Raw genomic sequence first — 26734 nt, 5'->3', positions numbered from 1 at the left:
GCAACGGTTACACCATTTGTACTTGTCTTTCCAAGTGAATTTGCCCTTGAAGCACAGGCACAATCTAAAGGGAGTCCTCTCCATAGCTGAGGATACAGTTAGACGTGACAACGACCCCGAAGGAAAGGGAGGGTAAAGAGAAAGGCATTCTCAGAAAGAACAATAAATGTCCCACGACCCCACTCTCCCTACTGTCTTAGGCCGGCGAGGCCAGGCCACATGTTTGGCAGCGCCAAAGGACCTCCTCCGTCAAAGTCACCGCCGTCGAGTTCTTATTCGGCGGTGAAGGAACAAGTTACTTACCTGTAACTGTTGTTCTCCAGCATGGGTCTGGCATGGATTCACATGCTCATGAATATTCCCCGTCGTCAGGCTGGGAATCCTCGGTAAAGAAAAATCAGTATCAGTTTTGTTTCTGATCTGTCTTTCGTAGTAGTAACCAATCACTGATCTCTGCGTCATACTGACCACAGCCAATGACTGCCATCTCCCTAAGCCCCGCCTCTGGCAGCCATCTTCAGATTTGGTAGCAAGTGAAGTGGCAGTATGACCAAGTGAAGAGCCGCAGAGGGGAAGGCGGGAGGGTTCGCATGTGAATCCATGCCAGACCCATGCTGGAGAACAACAGTTACAGGTAAGTAACTTGTTCCTTCTCCAGCATGGGGTCTGGCATGGATTCACATGCTCATGAATAACAGAATACATAGCAGTACACACATGCACAACCACGGGAGGTGGCAACAGGCTCAACATTAAGCAATACAACACCTCAACATTAAGCATCTCTTACCTTCTCACCAGGCTCACCTTAGGCGAACAGGTTGCGCAGCACTGCTTGGACTCCTCCCTGGAATCCCGGTCGACGCAGTAGAATTTCGTGAAGGTGTGCGTCGACCTCCAAGTAGCAGCCCTGCAGATGTCTAGCAGGGGCACACCAGATAGGAACGCCGTGGTAGCTGCGATCGCTCTGGTGGAATGGGCTCTCGGACGGCCGGGCAGCGGTCGGTTTGCCAACCGATGACAGTACATGATACAGCCGGAGAGCCATCTGGAAATGGAAGCCTTTGAGAGAGCCTTCCCCTGATTGACAGGTCCAAAGTTCACAAAAAGTTGTGACGTTATCCGAAAACTCTTTGTGCGGTCCACGTAGAACTTCAGCGCTCTAGCCACATCCAGTGAGTGCAAAGTCCTTTCAGCCGGCGACGAAGGCGACGGGAAGAAAACAGGCAACACCAAGGGTTTGTTGAGGTGGAAGTCCGACGGCACCTTGGGCATGAAGGAGGGGTGCGTCCTGAGCACTATCCTCGTGTCGTGAAAAGTCAAGTACGGGGGCTTGCAGGAAAGGGCCTGGATCTCTCCCACTCGTCGTGCGGAGGTGATGGCCACAAGAAACGCTGTTTTCCACGACAAGAACTTCAACGGAGCTGAGTGCAGAGGCTCGAACGGAGGTCCCATGAGCTTGGTCAGCACCACGTTGAGCTCCCACGCCGGGGCCGGAGCCTTTACCGGCGGGAACGATCTGAACAGTCCCTTCATGAATTCTTTCACCAGACGATGAGACCACAAAGACGTCCGTCCCGTGGTTCTGGTGTATCGGGAGATCGCGGCAAGATGAATCTTGATGGAAGCATGCGCCAGTCCAGCCTTGGCCAGCGTCAGTAAGTACGGCAGTACTTGAGGAGCCGTAATCCGTAGAGGGTTAATCTTCTGTGCATGGCACCAGACAGAGAACCTCTTCCATTTGTGTCCGTAGCATTTAAGAGTTGAGGACGCCCTGGCCTTTGCAAGAACCTCTCTGCAGTCGGCCGGTATGTCGTAGCCTCCAAACTCTAACGCTGCAGGAGCCAGGTCTGCAGGTTCAGCGACTTCGGGTTGTGATGGAGGATGGCGCCTCCTTCCCTGGAGAGAAGATCCGTGTCCATTGGCAGCTTGATTGACGGGGACGCTGACAAGTCCAGAACCATATCTGCCTCGGCTACACAGGTGCGACGAGGATCATCCTGCACCGTGACCTCTTGAGCTGGTTGATGAGTCGGATCAGCAACGGCAATGGAGGGAACGCGTATAGAAACAGGCCCTCCCAGCGGAACGAGAAAGCATCGCCCATGCTCCTCGGCTGGGGAAACCTGCTGGCGAACCTCCGGCACTTGGAGTTCGTCGCCGTTGCGAACAGACCGATCTGGGGAGTGCCCCACTGTCGGAAGAGGCGGTCCACTAGATCCTGTCATAGTTCCCACTCGTGGCACGAGCGCAGCTCTCTGCTGAGCGAGTCGGAGATGCTGTTTTTTATTCCTGCTCAGATGAAACCAGAAACATCCCATGGGCGACGGCTCAATGCCACAGATCCTGCGCCTCCTTGGACAGGGCTGGGGATCTGGTACCGCCCTGCTTCCTGATGTAGAACATGGTGGTGGTGTTGTCGGTGAAAATCCTCACCACCTTGCCCTTGAGGGATGGAAGAAAGGACCTGAGGGCCCAAAACACTGCCCGGAGCTCCAGGACGTTGATATGGAGGGACTTCTCCGTCGGAAGCCAAAGGCCTCTCGCGTGCAGATTTTCGGTGTGCGCTCCCCACCTTTCCAGGGAGGCATCCGTGGTCACTGTCTTCTGGTGGCCCGGGGTCTGGAAGTCCATGCCCGCCGTCAGATGCGCACGGGTGCCCCACCAACGGATCGCTCGTCGGAAGCTCTCGTCGGGTGTGATCCTGTCCTCGAAGCTGCCCGCCGTCTGAATCCAGCGAGCTTCCAGGAACTCCTGTAACGGGCGCATCCGAAGCCTGCACAGGCGGATGAGATAAATGCAAGAAGACATCATTCCGAGGAGGGATTTGATGGACCTCACCCTGGCCGCGTCCGCAACCAGCATCCGCTGCACCTTGCCCAAGATGGCCCTCGTCCTTTCCTCCGACGGAGAGGCCAGAAGCGCCACTGTGTCGAGTTTCGCTTCCAGAAACAGCGCGTCTTGCGCGGGCACCAGGTGGGACTTGGCGTAGTTTATGGAGAATCCCAGTTCGGTGAGTAGTTGGACGGTCCTCGCCTTGTGCTCCGCGGCGAGTTCCCTTGTCTTTGCTCGGATGTGCCAGTCGTCCAGGTAGGGGTAGACGGAGAAACTTTCGGTGTCCCTTTAGGATGGGGATATGGAAGTAAGCATCCTCCAAATCCAACGATGACAGGAAATCGCCCTCCTCCAGCTGACCCAGGACGTGCTGGAAGGTGACCATCCGGAACTTCTATGCCTTGATGAATTTGTTCAGTCGTCGTAGGTCCAGGATGGGACGCCATCCTCCTGTCTTATTCTTCATGAGGAAGTATCTTGAGTAAACTCCGGAGCCCCGAAGCCTCTTTGTGACAAGCTTGATGGCGCCTTTCTTGAGCATCGCCTTTACTTCCAAGAGAAGTTGAGGGACGTGATGTTCCTTCCTGACCACGGGGGGACGCGCGGGCACTTCTTTAGAAACTCGAGCGCGTGACCCTGGGCCAGGGCGTCCAGCACCCAACGGTCGGTGGAGATGGACTTCCACACGCTGACGAAGTTCGCCAGCCGGCCTCCCACCGGGGTGCTTCGGTGGGGGCCCGACCCCACGGCCGGTTCAGTCGTGCTTCGACGAGGCTTTGCCGCCTTGTCCTCCCTGGCGACGGCGGGGTCCGCCCGACTTGCCTCGTCCCATGTAGGCTTCGTGTGACGACAAACGGGCCACTTGACGATAGGTGGAGAATCCGCCGCCGGAACCTTTGGAGGCACCCTGCTTGCCTCCACTGCTCCGAAAGGGCGGCCGTCGTTGCTGGAGAACACCAAGAGCCCGGGCCGTCTCCGTGTCTGTCTTGATGGCTTGTAGGGAATCCTCCACTGTTTTCCCAAACAGGTTGCTCCCGTCGAACGGCATGTCCAAGACTCTGGTCTGCACGTCCTGCCGGAAGTCCATTGCCTTGAGCCATCCACGCCGTCTAAGGCACACGCCGTTGCCCAACTGGCAAAATCCAGTGTCAGCGATGTCCGTCGCTATCGTAATGGCGTGGTCCGAAGCCACTTCTCCTTCCTGCAAGATCTCTAGGGCCTCCGCCCTCTTGTCGTCTGGTAGGAAGTCCAGCAGGGGGGCGATTTTGTACCACAACTCCCTGTCGCAGCGGGCTACGATAGCCAAGGCGTTGGCAGCCTTAATCGTCGTTGCTGCCGATGAGATGACTCTGCGTCCCATTGTGTCCAATTTCTTTCCCTCGCCGTCCGGCGGGGATGTTGACGTAGAGGCCGAGGCCCCCCCCCCGCTTTCTTCCTGGCCGCTGCAGAGACAACCCGGTACTTCTTCTCGTACCGATCCCTTCTCGCAGGCGTTGTGGATGGGTTCTTGAGGAGGGCGAGACCCTCATCCTAGATATCATCCAGTAGAGGCACAGCGAGGACCGTCTTCCTCTTGGTCTCGTGCCGTTGATAAAGGAAACCTTCCTTCTTCTCTTCCGGGCAGAGCTGGAAAAGCTTGGATGCCCTGGCGATCATGGCATGAAACAATCCAATCTCGTCGGACGGGGAAGCCCGGGGAGGAGTTGACGACGGGAGATCCTCGTCGTAAACCTCGTCGTCTGTACCCGTCGCGGCCGTGTCCGTATCATCCCCACGGGTCGTGGACGGGGAGGAGGGCTGAGCAGGGTGCGATGGTTGAAAAGGAGGTGGAGGATGAATCCTTCTTCTCTTAGGAGGAGGGCTCCCAGAAGGGCCTGGCTCCGGGTCCCCCGTTGGGAGCGGTTCCTCCGTTGGTGTTAACGGCAATCTCGTTCTTATCTCCGAGCATAAGGACTGCATAGCCAACAAAATGGCCGCCGAGTTATCTTGCGGCACTGGTTGAGGGGATTCCGACGGGCGGTCAGGAGCCTCGTCGGCACCCTCAACGTTATCGTCGTCTCCGACGTCGGGGTCCCTGCCGACGGGCTGGTCTTCTTCCACGCCAACGCCGTGGCTTAAGACTTCGATCAGCTCCTCTTCAGAGGTTGAGGCCGAATCCACGACGACCTCCTGCCCCCCCTTTTTCTTCTTCGTCGGAGGTTTCACGGGGGTCCTGTCGAAGGGCATGAAAGAGGACTCCCTCCACGGTGGCAGGGAGACTCTGGGCCCCGAGGTCGCCACCACTGGTGTAGCCTCCACAGGCTGAGCCAGGGCCGCAGCGACTGTCTCGATAGAGGCCTTGGCAGGGTGGATCAAGGCTTTCACCACCCTAGGTGCGCTCACCGCCTTCTCCTTGGGGGGGGGGAGGGTCACCGCTTTGCTCCCCCTCCGATGGGGCCTTCGAGCTCGACCGGGGTCCCTCCAGGAGCTTCACCGGGTGCTCGGCCTTCCTCTTACCCGAGCCAGAGCTTTGGCACGTGGTTGATGGCGCCGGGGAGGATGCGCCCTGCCTGGCACCCATAGAGCCCGACCGTTCGTCGCTCCCGGTGCCAGCGGACTCGCAGTGCTTGGCCTTCTGTTGGGCCCCCGTCGCCGGGGCACCCTCAAAGGTCTTAGAAGACCGCTCGGACTTCTTCTTTTTCTCGCCTGACGGGCTCTTCCCTTCCAGCCAGTTGGCGAGATGCAGATGGCGGTCCTTCATGGTCCACTCCGACATATTGCCGCAAAACGCACAGTCCTTCTCCACGTGCGTCTTGTCCTCAAGCAGGCAGTAGAGGCAAAGGGAGTGTTCGTCCTCCTTAAAGACATTCTGAAGCTGGCATCCAGGGCAGACCCTGAACAGCTTTCCGGGCGTCAAGCTTCCCTTCTCCTGGGCCATGTCCGAGATGGCCCGAGAAACTTCTGGAGTCCTCCAAAAGCGTGGCTCGACAAAATCTTCACACCTTGAGGGGCGTAGAAGAATCCGACACGGATCCCCGTTGATCGGATAAAGAAACGGTGGAGCTTTAGACTCTTTTGACCGAAAAAGAGAAAATGTTCCTATGAAAAAAACGCGAAAAAAGCACTAAGGCTCGAGAGCAATAGCACGAGGATCCCAACACTTGAGCGTGCAGTAAAAATCTGAAGATGGCTGCCAGAGGCGGGGCTTAGGGAGATGGCAGTCATTGGCTGTGGCCAGTATGACGCAGAGATCAGTGATTGGTTACTACTACGAAAGACAGATCAGAAACAAAACTGATACTGATTTTTCTTTACCGAGGATTCCCAGCCTGACGACAGGGAATATTTATGAGCATGTGAATCCATGCCAGACCCCATGCTGGAGAAATAGCTTCTCCGCTATGACGTCGAAGGAGGGTTCTAATGTATAATGTTAAATAATGACCAAAGGGTTGAGTAAATGTTCTTGCAATTTCTCTCGAGGAGCTCCGCGTAAAGGCGACCAATAACTGGGCGGAAAAAAACAATGAGGGACCTCGACTGCACGTCACTATAGGGATAGTGTTTCAGACACGCCTTGTCGATGTCCCCTTTTCGACTACGAAAAACAAAATGCAATACTCCGCAGTGACCAATGGATGTCGGACTATGCACAGCATGTGATTCTAAGCAGATTAACAAACATCAGAAATAGTTTTATCTTAAATAGAGTAACATATTTTTGAAGAGGAATAGAAGAAAACCTTGGTCAATAGTGCCTCTGTTTTGCCTGAAGCCTGCCTGATGAGTGGTTACTACATGATTAGAATCAGACCAAGGCTGTACATGGCTACAAATAGTCTTGGCAACATTTTTCGCAGCCCCATCTAATAATGAAATCGGACGATAATTCAAGGGTAGATCTCTACAACGCTTTTTGTATAGCGGGATCATTTCTGCCTGTCACCACGTGAAGGGAATTAGACCAGTTAAAAGAATAGCGCATAAAAGACCTATTATTGCACCTGCCTGTTCAACTAGGAGAAACAGCAACATCACAGTGGAAGCCTTAATACCCTTGGTGATCCCTACTCTGAACGCATTACCAGCCACAACTGACTCGAACCAATTGGTCAACGTCTACAACGATTCCATGGCCAAAGCCATCGACATCATTGCCCCACTGAAATTGCGCAAAGGGAAACCTAAAGCGCACCTGAATACATGGTACACCCCGGAGCTTAAAACTCTCTGTTAACAAAAAAGTAAACTCGAAGCACTATGGAAATCAGTGCCGTCAGTAAATAACAGAACTAATCTCACCAATATCTCCACTCTCTACAAAAATGAGATCACACGCGCTAAGAATGAATCTCTCAACTCCAGGATTTCCCAGGCAAGCTCCAGCACAGAGGAGCTCTTTAACATACTAAAGGAATTAGAAAACCCCACTCCTCCCACTGACTTTTGCACTAAGGATAAACCTTGGTGCACAGGGATCCAGAATGCCCTTGCTAACAAAATTTCAGGGCTCCAAACTAAAATTGACAACAAACGACAACAACTCACTCCTGGTCCTACTTCCAGTCCCACCACTCTTCCACCTACCGCCACTAGCTCAGGCTTTACCTTCAAAAAGGTATCCATACCAGAGGTACAGAAAATTATAGCATCCTTGAAACCCTCGAACTGCAAGGGGGATAGTTGCCCCGCACAGATCATAAAAGATGCAGCTAGGGATCTCTCCCCCTTCATTACTAAATTAATAAACCTGTCTTTCTCCAATAACTTGGTCCCCAGTAATCTGAAACAATCCTGGGTCCTACCACTACTAAAAAAAAAAAAAAAAACACTCTCGACCCTGACATACCCACGAATTATAGACCCATTACCACCGTCCCATTCTTACTAAAAATGCTTGATAGAGTGGCCTATTTACAAATCCAGGATTACCTCGAGACAAATAATTTACTAGGAACTCGCCAATCTGGCTTTCGACCACAACACGGGACAGAAACGGCCCTTGTTGATCTCAAATGCCAGATAGACGAACTCAAAGATAAAGGTAAGGCTGCCATCCTTCTTCTCCTCGACCTCTCCGCTGCCTTTGACCTGGTCGACCACAAAATCCTGTGCAACCATTTGTCATCGGCAGCAAACTTCTCCCACTCTGCGGTCACATAGATCCAATCCTTCCTGGACAATAGGACCATGCGGGTCTTCTCACCCCTAGCAGCGGCTGACCCTATCCCCATTGCCTGCGGTGTCCCACAAGGATCCTGTGTCTCACCTACTTTGTACAATATATTTACAAAGCCCCTATTTGACAAGGTGGACAATCTGGGTGTCACCTACACGAACTACGCAGATGACACCCAGATACTCCTCACCCTATCCGGTAATTACAACGTGGACGCCAAATGGATCAATGAAGTCTTCTCCATCATTCAGACATGGATGGCCACACATGGCCTCTGCCTGAATGATAAGACCGAACTGCTTCTTGTCGGCTCACCCAATACATCCGTAAACTCTGTCCCGGTTACACCAGCTTTACCATTGACGGTAACACCATACCCATCGCCAAAAGTGTAAAAACCCTCGGTTTCTATTTAGACACGAATACCAACTTAGCCAAACAAATCAATATGACTGCCTCAGCCACTGCCTACACTGGTAAATTAATTAGGGCCTGCAGACCATTGATCTCCCCCAACAACTGCCTCACTTTAGCCAGAGCACTCATTCAATCCAAACTGGACTACTGTAATAGCCTCTATGTAGGTGCCAGTAAAACAGTAATCAATAAATTGCAAGTCTTACAAAATAACGCACTCCGTGCAGCCCTAAATCTTCCCAGAAGAGAACATATCTCCGCTACAAGAATTGCATGCAAATGGCTCTCCATCCAACAAAAAATAGACTTAAAAACCATATGCCTTACATACAAAGCTCTTAACCACCTAGCCCCGCCCTATCTCACTAACAAATTTACATTAAGACAGAACACTAGAACCACTAGATCGTCTAACACACTACAACTGACGGTGCCCAAATACTCCCTCAAAAGAGCTGGTGGATCCAGCTTCCCAGCTCTGGCCTCACAACTTTGGAACACCATTCCACTGGATATCAAATCCACACCTACCTTCCAACCCTTCAGAACTAAGGTCATCACCTGGTTACTCAACAAATAACCAACCATGTATGTACGCATACCCAATGTTCAAATGCTTCTTATTGTGTTTGCCTATTATTATCTATGCACTAACTGCCTTCTTGTCAACCTTTATATGCCACATTACTGTTGTACTATTGTTCCCTACTGTTGCCTGTAACCAGATGCTCAATGCGCACATATACCCCTGGGTCAAGAGCGCTATACAAATAAATAAACAAACAAACAGTATTCAAATCTCTACATAGAACCGGAACTCACAGTTTCCTCTTCTCTGTAGAGATCAACGGGGATCAAATTGGGGCCTGCAGCCTTGCCATTCTTCATGGATCTCAGTGCTGCACTAACTTCAGTCATGCTCTACCTTAAATGAGGTTCATCCGCGTCCTCTATTAGTACAACATTAGTCCTGTTCAATTCATCACCTGGATGGGACTTGTACAAATTATAGAAATGAGATACAACAATGCAATGCCTGGTCCCCATTCATCTCCTTACCAGCCACCATCCTCCAGAAAAGGGTATTATATCCTGTTCTAGCGCATTATAACATGGCAGACCATTTTTCGCAGAGAAACTCTTTTTTAAAATGCAATTAATTTTGTGTAGCCTGCTCTCAGAGCACACAGTTCATCTTTAACAGCGCCTACAAGTTATCATTTTTTTCTTTCGCTACATAACCATCTCTAGCATACCAATTTGAATTTGCAGAAGACTTTGTTCTGATTCCAGCCGAGGATGCAGTGACAAATGGGACAAGGATGGACTTAATTTTCCTTAAATCGGACAACACAGATGGAGATAAGCTCTCCACTCCACAAATTGATATAAAAACGCGCAAGATCGATTGATATATTACAATTTTTAGCGCTCATTCAATTACCCTTACCCATTTTACTTGTTTCCATGCATGATAAGATCTCATAATATGCTGAGATGTTAACATTGCACAGACCGGATCCTTGATCTATTGCTATTTGTAAAGTCAACAACGATATCCCATTGGTCACCAAAAACAATAATATAACCTATCAGTGAAGAACCAGTTGGGCCTGCAAACAATTTCCTGGCCGGCGGATCTTTGGGGAATGGACCGTTGCAAAGCGTTCTTGCCACTTCGATGGCCATGGGGTGTATTTTCTTCGGAGCACCACAGGAATTCCCCATGTCATATCCTGATCCTCCTAGAGATCCGCAAGATCTTTAAATGGTTCCACTTGCATGTTTAGGCCACCTGATACTATGACAAGGCTTTTACCCTTTCCCAGTTGTGTACTGGCTAAGTCATGTAGCATATTGACCGTTGACATGCTCGGCGGGCCCGATGGTCTGTTGTATAGGTTAAATAACATCAATTGCTCACCACCTTTCATCAGGATTATCAGGAGCTGTAAATATGCAGATATACAGAGATGCCCTACCATTTTCCCTCCTAGGGTGGGATCCAGACATATCGTCAACGCATCTGTAGGCCTTCATTTTGGCCCCTTCGTAGCTTGCACAGAAAAAGACCTATAGCCCTTGAACAGGACAGGACTCACAGTCCAGGTTTCCTGGAAGATAACTATTTGGTACCTTCTTATAAATGTGCTCCAACAATCTACACAGGCCTGCAATACTCCATGATAACAGATTATGGGCCGTACCACCATGCTCTCAGTGGCATTCCCGGCAAAGTCAATTGACTTCATCAAGATTCTGTGCTTCCTGCTATGTGCCCAAAAGCCTAGTTTGACCATAACTTGTACCCTGCCCTTTTGCTACAGAGGTTTGATGCGTAGGGTTATAACTAACAACAGTGCAATCTATAGCATACCCAAAGGGTAAGTTTTGAAAGCAGAGGTTACAAGCATGGATCAAAACACAACTCATAAATGTGTGCAATTTTAACAATACATTCACTAAAACAGATAGTTTCGCAGTACTGATAGTTGTAAGGTCTGATCAGTCTCCCCACAAAACAAGCAAGGGAAGTAAAGCAGAAGGTTTTACATATGTCCAAAATGTTAGGAGAGGATTGAAACGAAAGGATATCCCATGGAGGTCTATAGGAGAGAAGCAGCAAAAAGAAAACTCTTTCTAATGCTCAGAAGCACCCTGCAATAGCCTCTCTCACATTAGGGAAAGTAAGGTCTGGAAGTGGGAAGCTCATTAACATTCTGAGCAACTGTGAACCCCCCAAAGGAACAAAAAGCACCAGCAGCCCCAGCATACACACCTGCAGTATTGGGTACTAATGGACCTTTATGACATGCAGCCGTTTTCAGAAGCATACCAGATCAAACTTCAGACCTATGCCAAAACAGTTGTAATGTCAGACAGCACATTTAAAACTTCCTACACCAACAAGTAAAGTCATAGAGCATGTACCTGTGGACTGGAACACACCAGGGTTACACTGACAGTATCGTTGTGCAAATGCTTCCATCATACGATCTATCTTCTGAGCTTCTCCAGGCAGCCGAAAGCTCCAGAGGAACTGCCTGTGGGATCAAAAACAAGCTCAGAACCAAAGTAGATATCTACATCCATTTCTATGCTGCGTTTCTGAACTTCATGATGACTCGTCTGCCTAACACAACCAGCTGTTGTCTCCTCAGCTGTCAACCCGCACCTCCCAAGTTCTCCTCTTGATATCTTGTCCGTAAAACGTAATCATAAGCTTGCGGCTTGATATTCCCAGTCTACCGCAGACTTCACACATGCCTCTCAGTCCACCAGGTCTCATGAGTTCCATCTGCCCTTTCTCTTACATTTTTCCCAAAATGTTTCTTCCCAATGATGCTTCCCACGGGACCTTTGGGCAGAGTTACCTATTTTGCATCTTGCTATTGAGAGCCCGACCAAAATACATACTGCAACCCCTAAATCTGGCTTGTCACACAACACTCTATTTCCAATAGTGAGCCATAGACCCAACTGTCCCGCTGCCATGCTGACACTGGATGGATTACTTTTCCCCCGCAGACTGAATCCAAGGTCCTGGAGATAGCAATACATTATGTGTACTGTTAAAATGAACATCCTGATGTGATTCACAGTAAATCCCTTGACATTTCTCCTTTCCCTACAGGCCCAACCACTTTTTTTCCTCCCCAGCGAAGCCTCATTTAGGACCTCATTCATGATGTAACCGTGTATTGTTTCCCCGAGAGACTCCAATACTAAAACATGTAGTCTTTTTCCTGGAGTAACTCACTGGATGTGGGCAGCTTTGTGGGTTGTTTCAGAAAGGTGCACACTGATGCAGACGTTTCGTGTTCAGAAAACAAAGACTTGGCCCTTGCCTGTCCCCATTAAAATGGTAACCTGCATTTAGAAGACCGTTGAGACTTTACGACAAGGTGGAAATGTGTGCCACATATTGTCATGTCCTTCCTGTGACTCCAGATTGGGATCTCAGGGCAGCCATGACTGGATACGGACAGATGTTTGAATGGGTGTCTAAAATTCCCAGGTAAAATAAGTGCTTGCACTGGAAGTATCCCACGAAGGTTAGGATGTGGTGATCATTTCTAATGTAGTGGCTGCAAAATGCTTCAATGGTGCAAATAACCTGACAGGAAAATTGATGTGCAGGCAGCTATCGGGAACTGTATACTAATCAGGGTTTCTGCACCATATATGTGTCATTTACTAGGACTACTCCCTAAGCAGCTAGTAGAGACACTTGACCAATGAAGACCAAGGATATGTGCTCGGATCGTCTTGGAATCTACAAATCAGTTGGCAAATTACTGGTGGGCTGTTCATGTTCCAGACCTTGCTGCATGACTGGAGGAAATCACATTGGCACTCCTTCCTTTAACCCAGAGGCCCAACACACCTTTAAGACTTCTGGTTATGTTTACTAGTACTTTGCTGTCCCTCTATGGTCCACACTGTTAGTAATCCCTGACTCCCAGCCACGGCCTGCACCACTTTGGCAAATGAGACTGTAAGCCCAGCTACCTAATTAGATGCAGAATTGGCTTCGTTTTCTTCAATCCAGCAACTTTGTCCATGGTCCTTGAGGCGTCACCATTAGCAAGAAATGGCTAACTGCGTTCCATACTCCTTGACAACTAATTTTCCCTCTAAACTGAGGCTTTTCTTTTCCTCTTGTCCTTGGTGAATTCAATAACATTAGCACATTGGGCACCAGCGGAGGACAACCTGACTTGTGAGGATTACGCCTACACCTTCACAGCTCCTTTCACCAAAACTGCAGGATTTCTTTTTGTATTCCTGCCATTGTATAACATTTGCCCGAGTTCTAAAAACAGATTAAAAGATAATTAATATTGACCTCCATTTCCGCAACATTTAGTTTCCTCTGCATACATCAGTACCCTAAACATGACATACTAAAAAGTAACCTACCTCTAAAAACTGTGTTTTTCACTAATCTATAAAAACAAAAAAATGTTTGTACAAAAATATCGTCTGGACAATCTCTTACTGCATGTTGTTGTATGTTGCCCTTGTCAACATATATATAGCCTTGACTGCTCTCCTACATCTAAACCTGGAAGAGTTAGGCATAAACCTAGAAGTGCAATAATCTAGGTGTGGAAAGAGGCATAAACCTAGTAGTGCAATAATATAGGTGTGGAGAGATCTTCCTAAACCCTAAACTTGGGACTAAGAAAATACTTTGAACATGACCAAGGGACACAGTCTCACCAGGTCACGGTATACCATGTATTTGCTTGCTCCCCATTTGAAGATTCTCACATAGCTGCCTGGCGGGGAATACACTGGTTGGTGCAAATATTTACCCAGTGTTAAAGGGTAAAGTACACCCGTGTGGCAACCCCAATGTATAACCCAGTGTCCTGCAGCATTGATCCCATCGAAGAGTGCCAGGATACGCATATCACCACATATGGCCATCACTCTGTGGCCTGAAAATTCCAGGGCAGCAGCAGTAGCCATACCCAGATTATATCTGTTTTTAAATGTGCCTGAACTGAATCAATGCCCAGGAAAAATCCTGCATGTTTTAATGTGGCAGGCCCCACTGATTGGGTGGCAGCCAATTTAATTCAGCTCTGTGATTGGGGCCTGGGAGAAACGCGGTGCAGATAACATTTGACTAAGGCAGAACAGCCTTGTCAAAGCCTGGAGCTTGCTCCTTTGAAAAAAAGGCCTTGCTTTCCTGCTCCATGTGCGTCTCAGGGCAACAAAGAGGAGAGAGCACCAGAACCAAGATGTACACATCTGAGACCTGCAGGTGCTAAAGAAACAAGAAAACAAACCAACCTCCATATCAGAATATTGTCACTGGATCCTTCAGCAACTTTGCACTACCACTAAAACAGACCGGTCAGTAATTTATCCTAGATTCAGTGCTCTTTTTTGAGCGGCTTCCAACAGCATTGACTGCTACAAAAAACATCTGTAGTTGTCCCTATATGCCCATGAGCATTCAGGGCAACTGGAAGCATGCTCTTTCAAACTCTGGAGCCGAGCATCTTACTGCTTTGGTTAGAAACATTCGCAAGATCAAAGATGAGCAATGAGCAATGGCACCGAATACATGTCACTGCTTCCAGATATTCCAAATTAAATTCCTACGCAACCCATTCTAAATCGGAATATTAACACTCAACAGCCTCTTCTGAGTAATTTTAAGGGAAGCCTGTACACAGGTTATACAAGGACTAGTCCAGTAGTATCCACTGACACCCATAAAGAATAGTGACTGTATAATGCCCCAGTAAACATACCGATGGGACGGTGTTGACATTTTTTTACCAGAATCTTTGGAAAGATTTTTGCATCCAGATTTAGAAGGGAAATTGGCCTTTTTCCTGGGATCTTTCCCTGCTTTTGGGATTAATATGATATGGGCCTCTCAATGATTGGAGATGCCCAACCCCTTTCATCCGCCAAAGGCACCCATAAATCTACAGATAGGACACATTTGGTTTATTTTTTTTAAGTTTTTGCTCTGATTGCACTGAAAAGCCTTGAGTGGGGCTTCTAGTATCTGTTTAAATAAAGTGTGCCGGACCGACATATGGGCCCAGACACTTGTGAAGTTTTAGTGACTTTATGGCTGCAATCACTTCCTGAGGGTCAATTGGTACATTTAGTATCCCCTCAAAGTAGGCTTGCTGTTTTTTTTAATAAGCTTTATTTAATTTTGCTGTCACAGTACAACATGTAATAATTCAACAAAATAGCAACTATAATAGATCACAGGACACATTTCTACCGTCCTACCCTCCTCCCCCAAGTACCAAACAAACAGCATGTAAGAAAAATGAAAAATGGGAAATCAAATTGACACATAGAACAAGAACACTCCAGTATCCATTGACACCCATAAAGAATAGTGACAGTATAAAGCCGCAGTAAATATGCAGACGGGACGGCTGTGATGCTGGAAATGCATCAGAGGGACAGGACCTCTGAATCCTTGTCCTTTATTGCTTTATCATGTATGTTCTGACTTGTTTTCTGCGCAGGATTTTATGTGGGACTCCTGGCGGTGCAGCTCTTCCTGTATATGGGTTGGTGAACAGACCCTTGGGATACCCTTATGGCACCCACGGGTGGGAGTACGACCCTGTACTCCTAGTGTATGTTTTTGGGCACCTGTGTGTGGCCCGCAGAGCAGGGTACGGGCTGATGGTAGCTCCGTACTGAATTGACAGGTGCCGTGAGCGTCCTCCATTTTGGGATGCCCAGACCGTGTCATGGAATCAGTGGATTCCTGATGGAGACAAGATGGCCCCCCGTTGCCTCTTGCCTTCCTTCGGCTGTTACCTTGGTTTTCCCAAAGTCCCGGGAAGCCCCGACTCTGTACCTTCCCCCCTGACTGGCTGTTGGGTGGAAGTTCCATATATGGTAGTGTGGGGAAGTGCCGACCAGACTGGCTGGAGCCTTCCCAACAACCGTATGTTGAGGGTACAACCGTGGGGTGGGACCTGGGGGAATGGAGTGTGTGACGACTACGCATTCTGTGTTATGGGTGTCTGACACAATCTGGTGTTTGACAAAATGACTGAGCCAGCCCTGCCCAAAACTGGTATGAATGCAGTCTTTAGTGCTGAATGGCAAAGTACTTGTCCGAATCCACATTCTGTGTTGTGAGTGTCTGGATGGAGAAGAATGGCCTGAATGCACTGTGCGCCTGATTGGCTGACTGCCTGAATGCCCTTCTGAGTGATTGGTTTCCCGAGTGTGATCCAGCAGCGTGAATGGGAGATGAACAGTATATCGGGGGGCCTCCCACTGCTAGAAATTGTTCAGAAGCTGAAGTTGATACTTGATGCTTACTCTCGAAGCCGAGCCGGAAGAAGAAAGTGAACCGCTGGTCCTTTCCGTGTAATCTGAAAGCTGCTGTGTCTTTAAGAACTGATCCAAGAGAAGACCTGGTAAGGACACCTCTCCCCGAGCTACGAGGGACCATCGTGCACCAGCTGATCTTTGCCAATGCTCCCTGGTAGACAGACCTACGAAAGGCTGCCGAGCAGAGAAGCAGACCGCCGAGGAGAACAAAGAAAAGCACCGGACAGCCGTCCACCGTCGACGACTGCCGTCGTCGACCTGAGCCGCTGTGCTCCTGTTTGCCTAAGAACATTTGATCGAAGGACTCCCTTGTTCATCATCATCGACCGCTTTCGCCCTGCCAGAGAAAGTCAAGACTGCCGACGACCGAGAAGAATCCACCGGTGGGTTTCCTGCCACCCGAAGACTTCAGGTGGTGCCGACGAAGCTACTGAAGCAAGCTGTGGTCAAGTCCCGCTCGTCGACGCCAGACGCTGATGACCCGACGCCCTTGATGGGCCAAAGTTCTTCACTAACTCTTTGCGGCAACGAACCATCGTCGTTGAGGTGCACCGCACGCCATCCCCTGTTGCAGGATGTTTTCGATCACTCGTCTACGAGCACCGCAAGGACCGAAGCTGCTGCCTCAATGACAATGTTCACCTTTTCTTCATCTTGGAAGTTCGACGATCCGTGGCTCCCGTTTGAAAGGGAGTGCACTCAAGAAGGGCCTGTCGATTCCCTGACAAAGAACTCTACAACACAAGGTACATTTGGGTTGCAAAACTATAGAAGAAATAATACTCAAGTAGACAATATATGGACTGGGCTTGTAGTGTATCTTCATTTACAGGTTGCCCAGGTGGGGGGATCCTCACATGGAACTGTGCCTAGGTAAAGGGGCCAGTAATCTGCCAATTGTTTAACCAACTTGTCTTCCTCCTAAATCTATGGTTGATATTGTTTGGCTGTGTTGATTCGTATGCTATTTGAACTGAGTACAGTTGATGCATTTTAATGGAATCAGAGTAATCGTTGTACCACCTAGAACTGTATATATTTACCATTTCAGAATTGTCAGAGCACAAAGTCCATTAGCGTGATAGTGTATATAATATTGAACCTTATTTATATAAAGACTGTGTTTTAACTAATACAGTGTGTGGACATTCCTTTGTGGGTGCTTGTGGACTACACTGTACATAAGAACCAGCCCGCATCACCACCTGAGAAGCTAGGCCTTGATTGCTCGTCCATTTGCTACCATAATAGAGAATCTTGGCTGGGGTCCTCTGTGCCTCTCCTCTACCATATAGCGAGCAGGAGTACAGACAACCCCCTCCAGTGCGTTCCTTTACAACGGTGTTGAAAGATTTAGGGATAAGATGCTCCAGCCTTTTGACCAGAATCTTTGTAAAGATTTCTGCGTCCAGATTTAGAAGGGAAATTGGCCTTTTTCTGGGATCTTTCCCTGCTTTTCGGATTAATATGATATGGGCCTCTCAATGATTGAGTTCCCCCACCCCTTCTCTGATTGCACTGAAAAGCCTTGAGAGTGGGGCTGTTAGTGTCTGACTTGCGGTTTTAAAAAAGCGTGCCGGACCGACATATGGGCTCAGAGACTTGTGAAGTTTTATTGATTTTATGGCTGCAATCACTTCCTGAGGGTCAATTGGTACATTTAGTACTTCTTTCTCGTCTTTTACAGGGTAGGGTGGATTATCCCGTCAAAGTAGGCTTCCTGTTTTTCTTTTTTTTAATAAGCTCTATTTAATTTTGCTGTCACAGTACAACATGAATTAACCCAACAAAATAGCAACTATAATAGATCACGTGACACATTTCTACCCTCCCACCCTCCTCCCCAAGTACCAAACAAACAGCATGCACGAAAAATTAAAAGAAAAGGGAAATCAAAGTGACACATAGAACAAGAACACTCCCTCCCATTTGCATTTCAGTCTTGTCTTGCTGACTGAGAGTGAACAGGCCCATGTCCTTATGGCCTATCATTGCGTGGCCAAGCGCCACAAAACTGTCCATCCCCTCGCAGAGCCAACTCCCCTGATGTACGGACCCCTCCGCCTCCACAGTTGTATCATGCAAGGATCAAGTGCTGCATGAGCCAAGGCCGAAACACAGCGGCCTTCCTGTCCTTAACATGTTCGATAAACAGGGACCAGGTCTGTGTGTTACTTGGGAATCAAGTTGGACATAAGCGCTGTGATTTTTTCCATGGCCAGAAATTCCCAAATCTTGGTTCACCAATTAGCAACGGGGGGTGCGGGGGGCTCCTGGGACTTCCAGAAGTGGGCTGTAGTTTTGGTCGCATGTAGCAGTTGAGTGATCAAGGTAGCTCATGGGCCCCGATAACGGGAAGGATCCATCTTCCAGAATGTCCCCCAACAAAGCCACTAGAGGATCCAGAGGAAGCCGAGTGCTGGTTATGTCTTTGATCTGCGCTAAGACCTCTTTCCAATATATATGTAATATAGGGCAGGACCACCACATGTGTATCATGTTTCCATCTTCCCCACACCCATGCCAACACTGGTCAGGAACATTTGGTGAGATTTGATGGAGCCTCGCTGGTGTGAGGTGTAGCAAAGTTTGATGGCCCACTCCTTTATTTCATCTTGAGATTTTATGTGTTCCCTGCCAGATCCTATACCAGGATTCCTCAGAAATGTCTTGGCCAGTGTCCCGCTCCCATTCGATCATGTAAGTGTGTTTCACCTCAGAGGTTTCCAAGAGTCTATACAAGAGGGGGATCCTTCCAGACCTCCTTCCCTCCAGTGCCTTAAGTTAATTCCTTCTAGGGGGACAAACGGCTGCTCTTTTAATGGCTGCGTTGGCTATCTAGTGTCAGAGATGTGCCTTGCAAAATCACTCTGCTTCGCCCAGGCACAATTTGGCCTTATAATCGAAGGAGAGGGGCTCCCCCTCTTCAAAAAGATTGGAGTCTCAGCGGTGCGTCCCTTCACCACATTAGGAACGGCCCCCTGTCCATGCCCAGGGAAAGGTCTGGGTTGTTTAGAATTGGTGTGAGCAGACCAGAGTCCGCCGGGATCCCCAAAAGGCAACCCGCCCTGTCCCAGTGCAACATAGTGACAGCCGTTGTTGGTAGGATATTCCATATCTGCCTTCTAGCTCCTTTTGAGAGTAATGGAAGATAGTGTAGCAGGGATGTCAGTCCCACTGTCTCAATGTTCTTCCACTCTCACATCTTGCAGCCAGACAAGTATTGTGGCTATTTGCAATGCCAGAAAGTAATTCTGCACCGACGGGACAACTATCCCACCCATTTTCGTGGATTTCAGCATAAGCTTCCTCTGGATTCTAGGACATCTAACCGCCCAAATAAACCTTAAAGAGCCTCGGGCGCAGGGTCATTTTTATCGTGTGGATTCTGCCAGCCACGAAATTTCCTGCTGATCCCACAGCAACAGTTCTTTCGAATCCCTCATCAGCCCCGGGACATTGGCACCCACCAGTGAGCCATAGGAGGCCATGATCATGACTCCCAGATATGACCGTTTATCCTACCCATTGGTATCCAGAACGCTTCTAGAGAGTATGCAGGGTTGTGTGCGTCTCTGACATTCAGACCCAGTTATTTCTTCTTGTTAACTCAGAACCCGGATACCTCCCCAAATTCATCTACACCAGTGAGCCAGGCTAGGGACCCGTGGGGATGCACATATAGTGCCATCTTATGAATGGTTCCCCACAAGGTCACCCCAGAGATCAGTGAGTAACTCCAGACGTGTTGAGCCAGAGGCTCCATTACTAGGGTGAATATCAGGCACGAAAGCGGACAGCCTTTCTTTCTATCTGAATTGGCTGCGACAGCTGGTCATTGCCGTTTATCCTAGTCTTTGAGCATTTATAGTTGGCCATAATGAGCTGCCTGAATTTCGGCCCAAAATTGTAGTTTTGCAGAACCTCCTCCAAATAGCTCCAGTCCATGCATTCAAATGTTTTATAGACGTCTAAAGACAGAATCACAAAGTGCTCTGGGATTTCTGTCTCAGCAGCAATGAAAATGATGACTTTCTGAATACTGTCATGTGGACCGCGCTCAATTATAAAACCCTTCTGATATTGGTAAATTGATTTGAAGAGGCTATCGGTAAGCCTACTGACCAGGATCTTCCCATTCATTTTTCCATCTGCATTAAGTAATGCTATTGGCCTGTACGCTGAGTGATCAGCTCCATCATTGCCAGGCTACAAGATGAGCATTGTGACAGACTCAGCCATGGTGTCAGAGACTGAACCCTTCGCCAGGAAGCTGTTGAATCCCTTTGCTAACTGAGGAGCCACTACTGATGCAAACATCTTGTAAAACTCAGCAGAAAAGCCATTGGTAGCCTGAGTTTTCCCTGATGAGAGGGTACAACGTTATTACATTGGCAGGTAATTTTTCGCTGAGTTTTTTGCCAAATATTTTAGGCCCAAATAAAATCATCGAAAAATATGGCAGTGGGGGTAAGGGGATATAAGGGTTAGGGAGGTCTGGGGAATAGGAACTAAATAACTGCGAAGGAGTTGAGGGGTTGTTGGGAAACCTCCAAGTCCTACAAAAAAAAGATTTGAAGAGTTTTTTTTCGGTCAAAAACATGTGATTCTAAGCAGATGAACAAACATCAGAAACCTGGTTATGTAAGAACATAGAACCGATGAGAGGCCCTGGATGACTCCCAAGACGACCTGGTCAGATATCTTCATTTCATGCGCGTCCCTACACTCAGCAGACAGCTTCAGGAGCCCGTTAAGTGTATGAATTGCACTTTCCCACCCTTTTCCCTTGTGACGCTTGCACCTCTCTCTCTTAAATAATCTTCCATTAGTGATAGTTTGGCCACTTCCTGGGTGACCCGGTCTCCTCAACCATCTCTCAAAACTGGAATATAATTACTCTGAGCCCGCTTACGGAGCTTCACGGCTAGTAGCTTATTGGCTTGGTTACCTTTTGCATAATAATACTGCTTAGCAGTAAGTAAAGCCTGAGCTGTATTCTCCGTGTGATGGGATTCTAAAACTTTCTGCGCTGCACGCAGCTCTTTCAGGTACATGTATTTACCTTTTTGTGGATTGCCTCTTATCGACTAATCTTCACTTGCTCCATCCTCCTGGCTTTCCAGGCTCTCATGTGTGCCTTAGAGTGGCTAATGATGGTGCCTCAAAGGACTGCCCTTGGCTGCATCCCACAGTATCCGAGGGTTCGTCCCTACTGTGTTGTTCTCTGCAAAGTAATTAGTGAGGGTGTCTGAAATGTGCGCTTTCATGGCTATGTCTTTTAGGAAAAAATCTTTCATAAGCCATAGCTTCCGCTGCCGGCATGCATGATCTGGTCAGACTCTCGGGAGAATCTCACATTGTGTGACCGTCGGAATAAGGGACCTTGAGACCAATATCATGTCAAGTCTTGAAAACCCCAGGTGTACTGGAGAATAGAAAGTGTAATCTCTTTCCTCGGGTGAAAGAATCTCCAGGTCTCTATGACTGAGAGGTCGCTCAGCAATTTTGTCATGACCACAAAGTTGCGCTTATCTGCACTTGTAGGGGGGAGCATTGTGTCCTTCGTAGGATCTACTATGCAATTAATCATCATAATCGGCTAGCAATAATTAACTCTCAGAAAATCCGATTAGAGAGGTAGTCAGTGTGTGAAGGATGGATTCCTGGCCTGTGTTCGGAGCATAAAGTGTGAAACCATGGATACCCTGCGGTCACCCAATTTAGTGTTCAGAGCCAAATATCTCCCTCCATACTCTCGGGATCTTCAGTGGGAGCCCCTTTTTTTATTAAAATGGTCACCCCCTTAGTCTGTGTGCCACTCGCAGTGAAATAGATCTTGGGGAAAAACTTGTGGGCCAGGCGTGGCTCAGCCTCTAGAACTAGGTGGGTTTTCTGGAGAAAGGGATATCAGCCTCTGGAGGATGGCCTTAAACTTGATTGGGGAGCTGAGCTCTTGCACATTTAGGTTTAGACAGGAGATTTCGGGGAATTCCCCAGTTGTATCACTGCTTTGCGTAGTTACCATGTGAAGGTGAGATAGGGCCTGGGGATACACAGCCACTATGGTACCCAAGGCGCGCTGGCCCCACTTCTGTTTAGCATTACTGCAGCTGGGAAAGTATAGCCTGTTTAGGTGCCACGAGTGACTTCTGTGAGAAATTTGAGGGCGTCCTCACTTCTTTCCCCAATATATCCTCCTCCCAGGTGGCCAGGGAAGGGCTGTCACTTTCGGATCCTGTCCCTGGGGGTGAACATGCGAGGGAGGAGACTTGGGGAGTGGGGATGAGGCACTCTTGGGTGAGACGCGTTATCCCCCCATTTCCTTTATGTAAGTTGTCAAATGTCAGCCAGGCCTTTATAGGGTATTACCAATATCTTCCCTATTTTGCTAGGAATAATGCACGCCACTGTGGTACTGAGATGAGGAAGAGACAACCCAGAGTCAGACATCCTCTCTTTATTAACACAGACATACACAGACACCACTCTGGTACTGGGAGAGGAAGGGGGATGCAGAGGACCAAGACCGTTATGCAGTACAGGAACATTGCCTGCATCTGGGGCCCAGGAGGCGGTATATATGGCCCGTTAAGGTGAGGCTGATGAGATTGCCTGGTAGTTCACCAGATTGCCTGTGGAATGCTTGCAGGAGAAGCTGGAGGTGAGACCAGGAAATCACATGCCGAAGCGCCCAGGAGATGGAGTCGTTGCAGCGGAAGCGGATTGTGGCAGAGCTTTCGGGTGGTCTCAGAGAGCAGAGCTGGTCTGCAGTCTTACTGGAGTCAGAGGGACTCCTTCTCTGTACAATCGAAGCAGCAGAGACCCTGGAACAGAGGCGAGATGAGCCAGGAGCAGCGACAGCCACAGACTGCTGATGCAGAGTGCAGCACCCGGAGACCGCATACCCAGTGAGTCAAAGTAGCTTGAATGACTCCGGGACGCTGTGCGGTGAACCTCGTGGTTTTAGCAGGTTGGACCACTCGCGAGTGAGCGAAGTACCGGGTAGTTAGTGTGAATGCCGGTCCAGTGTTGAATTAAAGACTTCTGACAGTACAATAAGCTAAGGGCTTAGAAAACTGAATGAAAGGGTTTTCTTGTGAATACTAAATTGTGAATACAACAAAATTGTAAACGCCAAGAGAGGGCCAGGGAAAACACAAATTTGAACTTGGTGAAAACGCCTGTGAGCAGGGTGCAAATTTCCAGCAGGAGAGTGAATTGAGAATTTCATGATAATGGATTTTACGTGACTGAACTGAACAAAATGAAACCTTGTATTTTGAAATACCGACCTGAAAGAGAGCAAGTGTGTTTGAAAACCAATTGGATTAAAAGCAGTTTGTGATATTCCCTCATGCAAAGGAACTGTGAATTGTGTAAACTGAAGAAAACGAGCATTGGCAAGTGCCATATGGATATAAAAAAACTGTGTACGGAAAGAATAAGAAGTGGCAAAAGCTTTGAGAACATTTGAAACTATAAGTGAATGGTGACAAACCAAGTATTGAGAAAGCTCCAAGAAGATAAATCCAATACCACTGTGAAGCTGTACACAGTACCTCGTCGCAGTATATGCACAATACAGTGACCTTTGAAAGGTACAGGTCTGTTGCAGTGCGTATGTCCTCCAAGGCTTCTTGCGGGATGCGGTGGCCCACTAGAGTGTCCCTAGTGGTTGCAGGAGCAGATGAGGAGGATGCTGTAGAGGAAAATAACCTACTGCCTGCTTGGAAGGGGACAACCCTCAGAACAGCTGCCGTATGGTTTGTTTTCAGGTGCCGCCGGCATGGATGTGGTGGCGTAGCTGTACAAGCCAGGTTTTCCATGATTGAGTACTATGTTGCACTCATGCATTGTACCTGGTCTGCACGTGATTTTGGCACATCTCCAACGGTCCTAAATAGTTTCCACACCCACGACTCACTCTGGCTGAACGCAATGGGGATTCCTTTTACTTTCTCGTTTCCTTTTCAATGGCCGTCCACATTATGACGCCTGTTCCCTTGCTCAGGACCTTCAGAAGGAGGTGTTGGTGGTGAGGGTGTGGGTGTTCCCGAGTCAGAAGTAGTAGCAGAAGCTCTGGTGGCCATTACTTGGAGAGGTATTTTACAGGAACACACTTGATGAGAAAGCAATTTCTGCACTAACCAATGTGCACCGCTGCTTTTCTCTGGAAAGCCAAACAGGGATTGCAGCGCACTTGTGGGGTGTGCCTTTTTATAGGAGTGTTGTGGAGCATGTGCCACCACAAAGTAGGCCTAAGTGTTTCACTACAATACCTACATGCAGAAGGAAGAGTGTAGGATCTCTAAGGGTGCACTCTCACTGTAGCAATCCATACATTGCAGAAAATTGTCCTCTTTAGATGTGCACGGATCTGGCTCGTGTCCACAAAATAAGGGACCACGTGCAGCGTTGTTCCATTACCACGGTGACATCGCCATTGTTCTCTATTTGGACGCCTGTCTGTGGGATGTATATTTGCCGTCATATTTTGTGGCCACGTGCATAGCTCTCCTACGTATACTCTTGCCATCCCCAGACTACTTAAATGTACGACACACGTGCATTGAACATTTCTACATAAGCTTGGTGTGAGCACGATACAGTAGGTGGAATGTTTACGTGCAAAGGTACTCCCAGGACATGGGTGCACGCTTCCACCTACTACAACTACATCACACGTTTCTTCATATATCATGACCACAAACAGTACCAGGCATCACAGGACGAGATACGTATGTGCGCCGTTGTGCGACCGAGAAACGTACGGTCCTGCAAATATTTACAGGCGGTTATGTGCATGAAAAAAACGTGGCCCGTCCTGGCGTCCTACGGATGCTTTCATTGTGATTGGGAAAAGTACAGCCAGGTGCGGCAGTCATACAACTCCTCCATTTTCCTCACTTGCAATCATCCCCACTAGTGCTGTGCCCTTCACACTTACAATGGCCTTCTTAAAACAAAGGAAAAGGCACATATACAATCAGTACACATTACCATATCAATGTTTATTAGCAGACATTCATAGCCACTATTTGGAAAGGGAAGGGGGACGAGAAACAGATACATATACTGGGGATTTTGCCATTTCAACAAGCTGCTGGTGAGGGGAAGATGGGATTGAGGTCTCATTGAAGCGTCTCTCATGACACGCAATTGGCGGGGATCGGGGGCTGGGAAATGGGGATGGTGTGCATGTGCAAGTCGGGCAGCGATATCTTATTTTCCCCATAATATGTTCATCTACAAAAAATTTCAAGGCGCCAAATTGGAGGAGCAACTCATCCATTTTGGCATCCAGGCAATGTACTTTTATATGTCCAGTGTTTACTTCAGTTTTAGTGGCCGTATGTTGCTGTGCAAAAAGTGCCGCTTTTGGTGTACTTTGTATTCCTGTATGTTCTGTCAAAGGACAAGAAATGTGGTTAATTTACATGAAGCACTACATTGTAATGGTTTTACGCTTGCCACTGCGTCCCCTACCTATGGGGTTACTATGCTCACTCATTTTGTCATGCAGGAAATTCTCCTCCAGCCATTCTAGGGTGCTTGCCCTTGCAGTAACTCTTTCCCTTTTCACAGCGCGGCGGGTAGCAATGGGGCTATCGTCCTCACTCATTTCTTCATGCATAAAATTCTGCTCCAGCCATTCTAGTGTGGTAGCCATTGCTGCGCACAAACAGAAAACATCATGCTTTCCTACTATTGTACACGCCCAGGCCTGTGCACTTACGACATCAACTTTCGTGGACTCACTGCGTTTTAGTGACGTTCTGCTCTCGGTAGTGGACACCTCAATCTCTGCCTCTTCGTCCTTTGTTCGATTGTGATTCAAGTGTGCGGTAACACTGATGAAGGGAAACGTCACTTCTGTTGTTGGTGCTTTCCATTATGCTACATACCCTATGCATTTGCGCTTGTTGTTGCGAAAGTACAGACTTTGTACAGTTACTGTATTTTCCCATCCCATTTATGCACTTGCTGCTGTTTCAAATTTTTTTTTGTATTTGCTGCATGTTACCACTTTTTAGGACCACCCCTCCCTTTCTCAGCAAGTTGGACTCCACCCAAAGTCCGCAAACAGGCGCAGTGTTCCCAACTACTGTGGCTATTAGTACAGAGCCACCAGCTTCAGTATGCTGTACAGTACAACCATACAAACTAGGCATATCTTGTTAAAAAGTAATGGAATTTAGTGAAAGAAACATTATTAAAGGGACGCTATGGTTCAGTTGCGCCACTAAAACCCTATCACCTTTCCTGCAAAAACTATGATAAAACAACATTATGGTTACAGCGCCCTACTAAAAACCTATGAAATTCATTAACAAAAAACCTTGTTAAAGGGAAGTTATGGATAAGTTGCACTACTAAAAAACCTATGAAATTCGCCAGTTATGGTAAGGTACGCAACCATAACTTGCGCTTCCACTTTGCACTGCACGGACTAACTGAGCTCAAAGATGACATCACGAA

At 48.2% G+C, this 26734-nt stretch overlaps 1 protein-coding gene across 4 annotated transcripts in view; it reads right to left on the bottom strand.

Moving 5' to 3' along the window:
• The window catches only part of CYTH1 (cytohesin 1), a 914859-nt gene that overhangs the window by 379298 nt on the left and 508827 nt on the right, over nt 1-26734 (bottom strand). For all 4 annotated transcript variants that reach the window (XM_069655238.1, XM_069655235.1, XM_069655237.1 and 1 more), the window contains exon 7: nt 11342-11454. In XM_069655238.1, the coding sequence (XP_069511339.1) occupies nt 11342-11454 (113 nt within the window). The remainder of the gene's footprint in view (nt 1-11341; nt 11455-26734) is intronic.

The sequence above is a fragment of the Ambystoma mexicanum genome, chromosome 3q, assembly GCF_040938575.1.
Source record: "Ambystoma mexicanum isolate Mex_15411 chromosome 3q, UKY_AmexF1_1, whole genome shotgun sequence".
Lineage (NCBI taxonomy): Eukaryota > Metazoa > Chordata > Amphibia > Caudata > Ambystomatidae > Ambystoma > Ambystoma mexicanum.
Note: the sequence above shows the minus strand (reverse complement) of the source record. Positions and strands in the feature narration are given on the sequence as shown.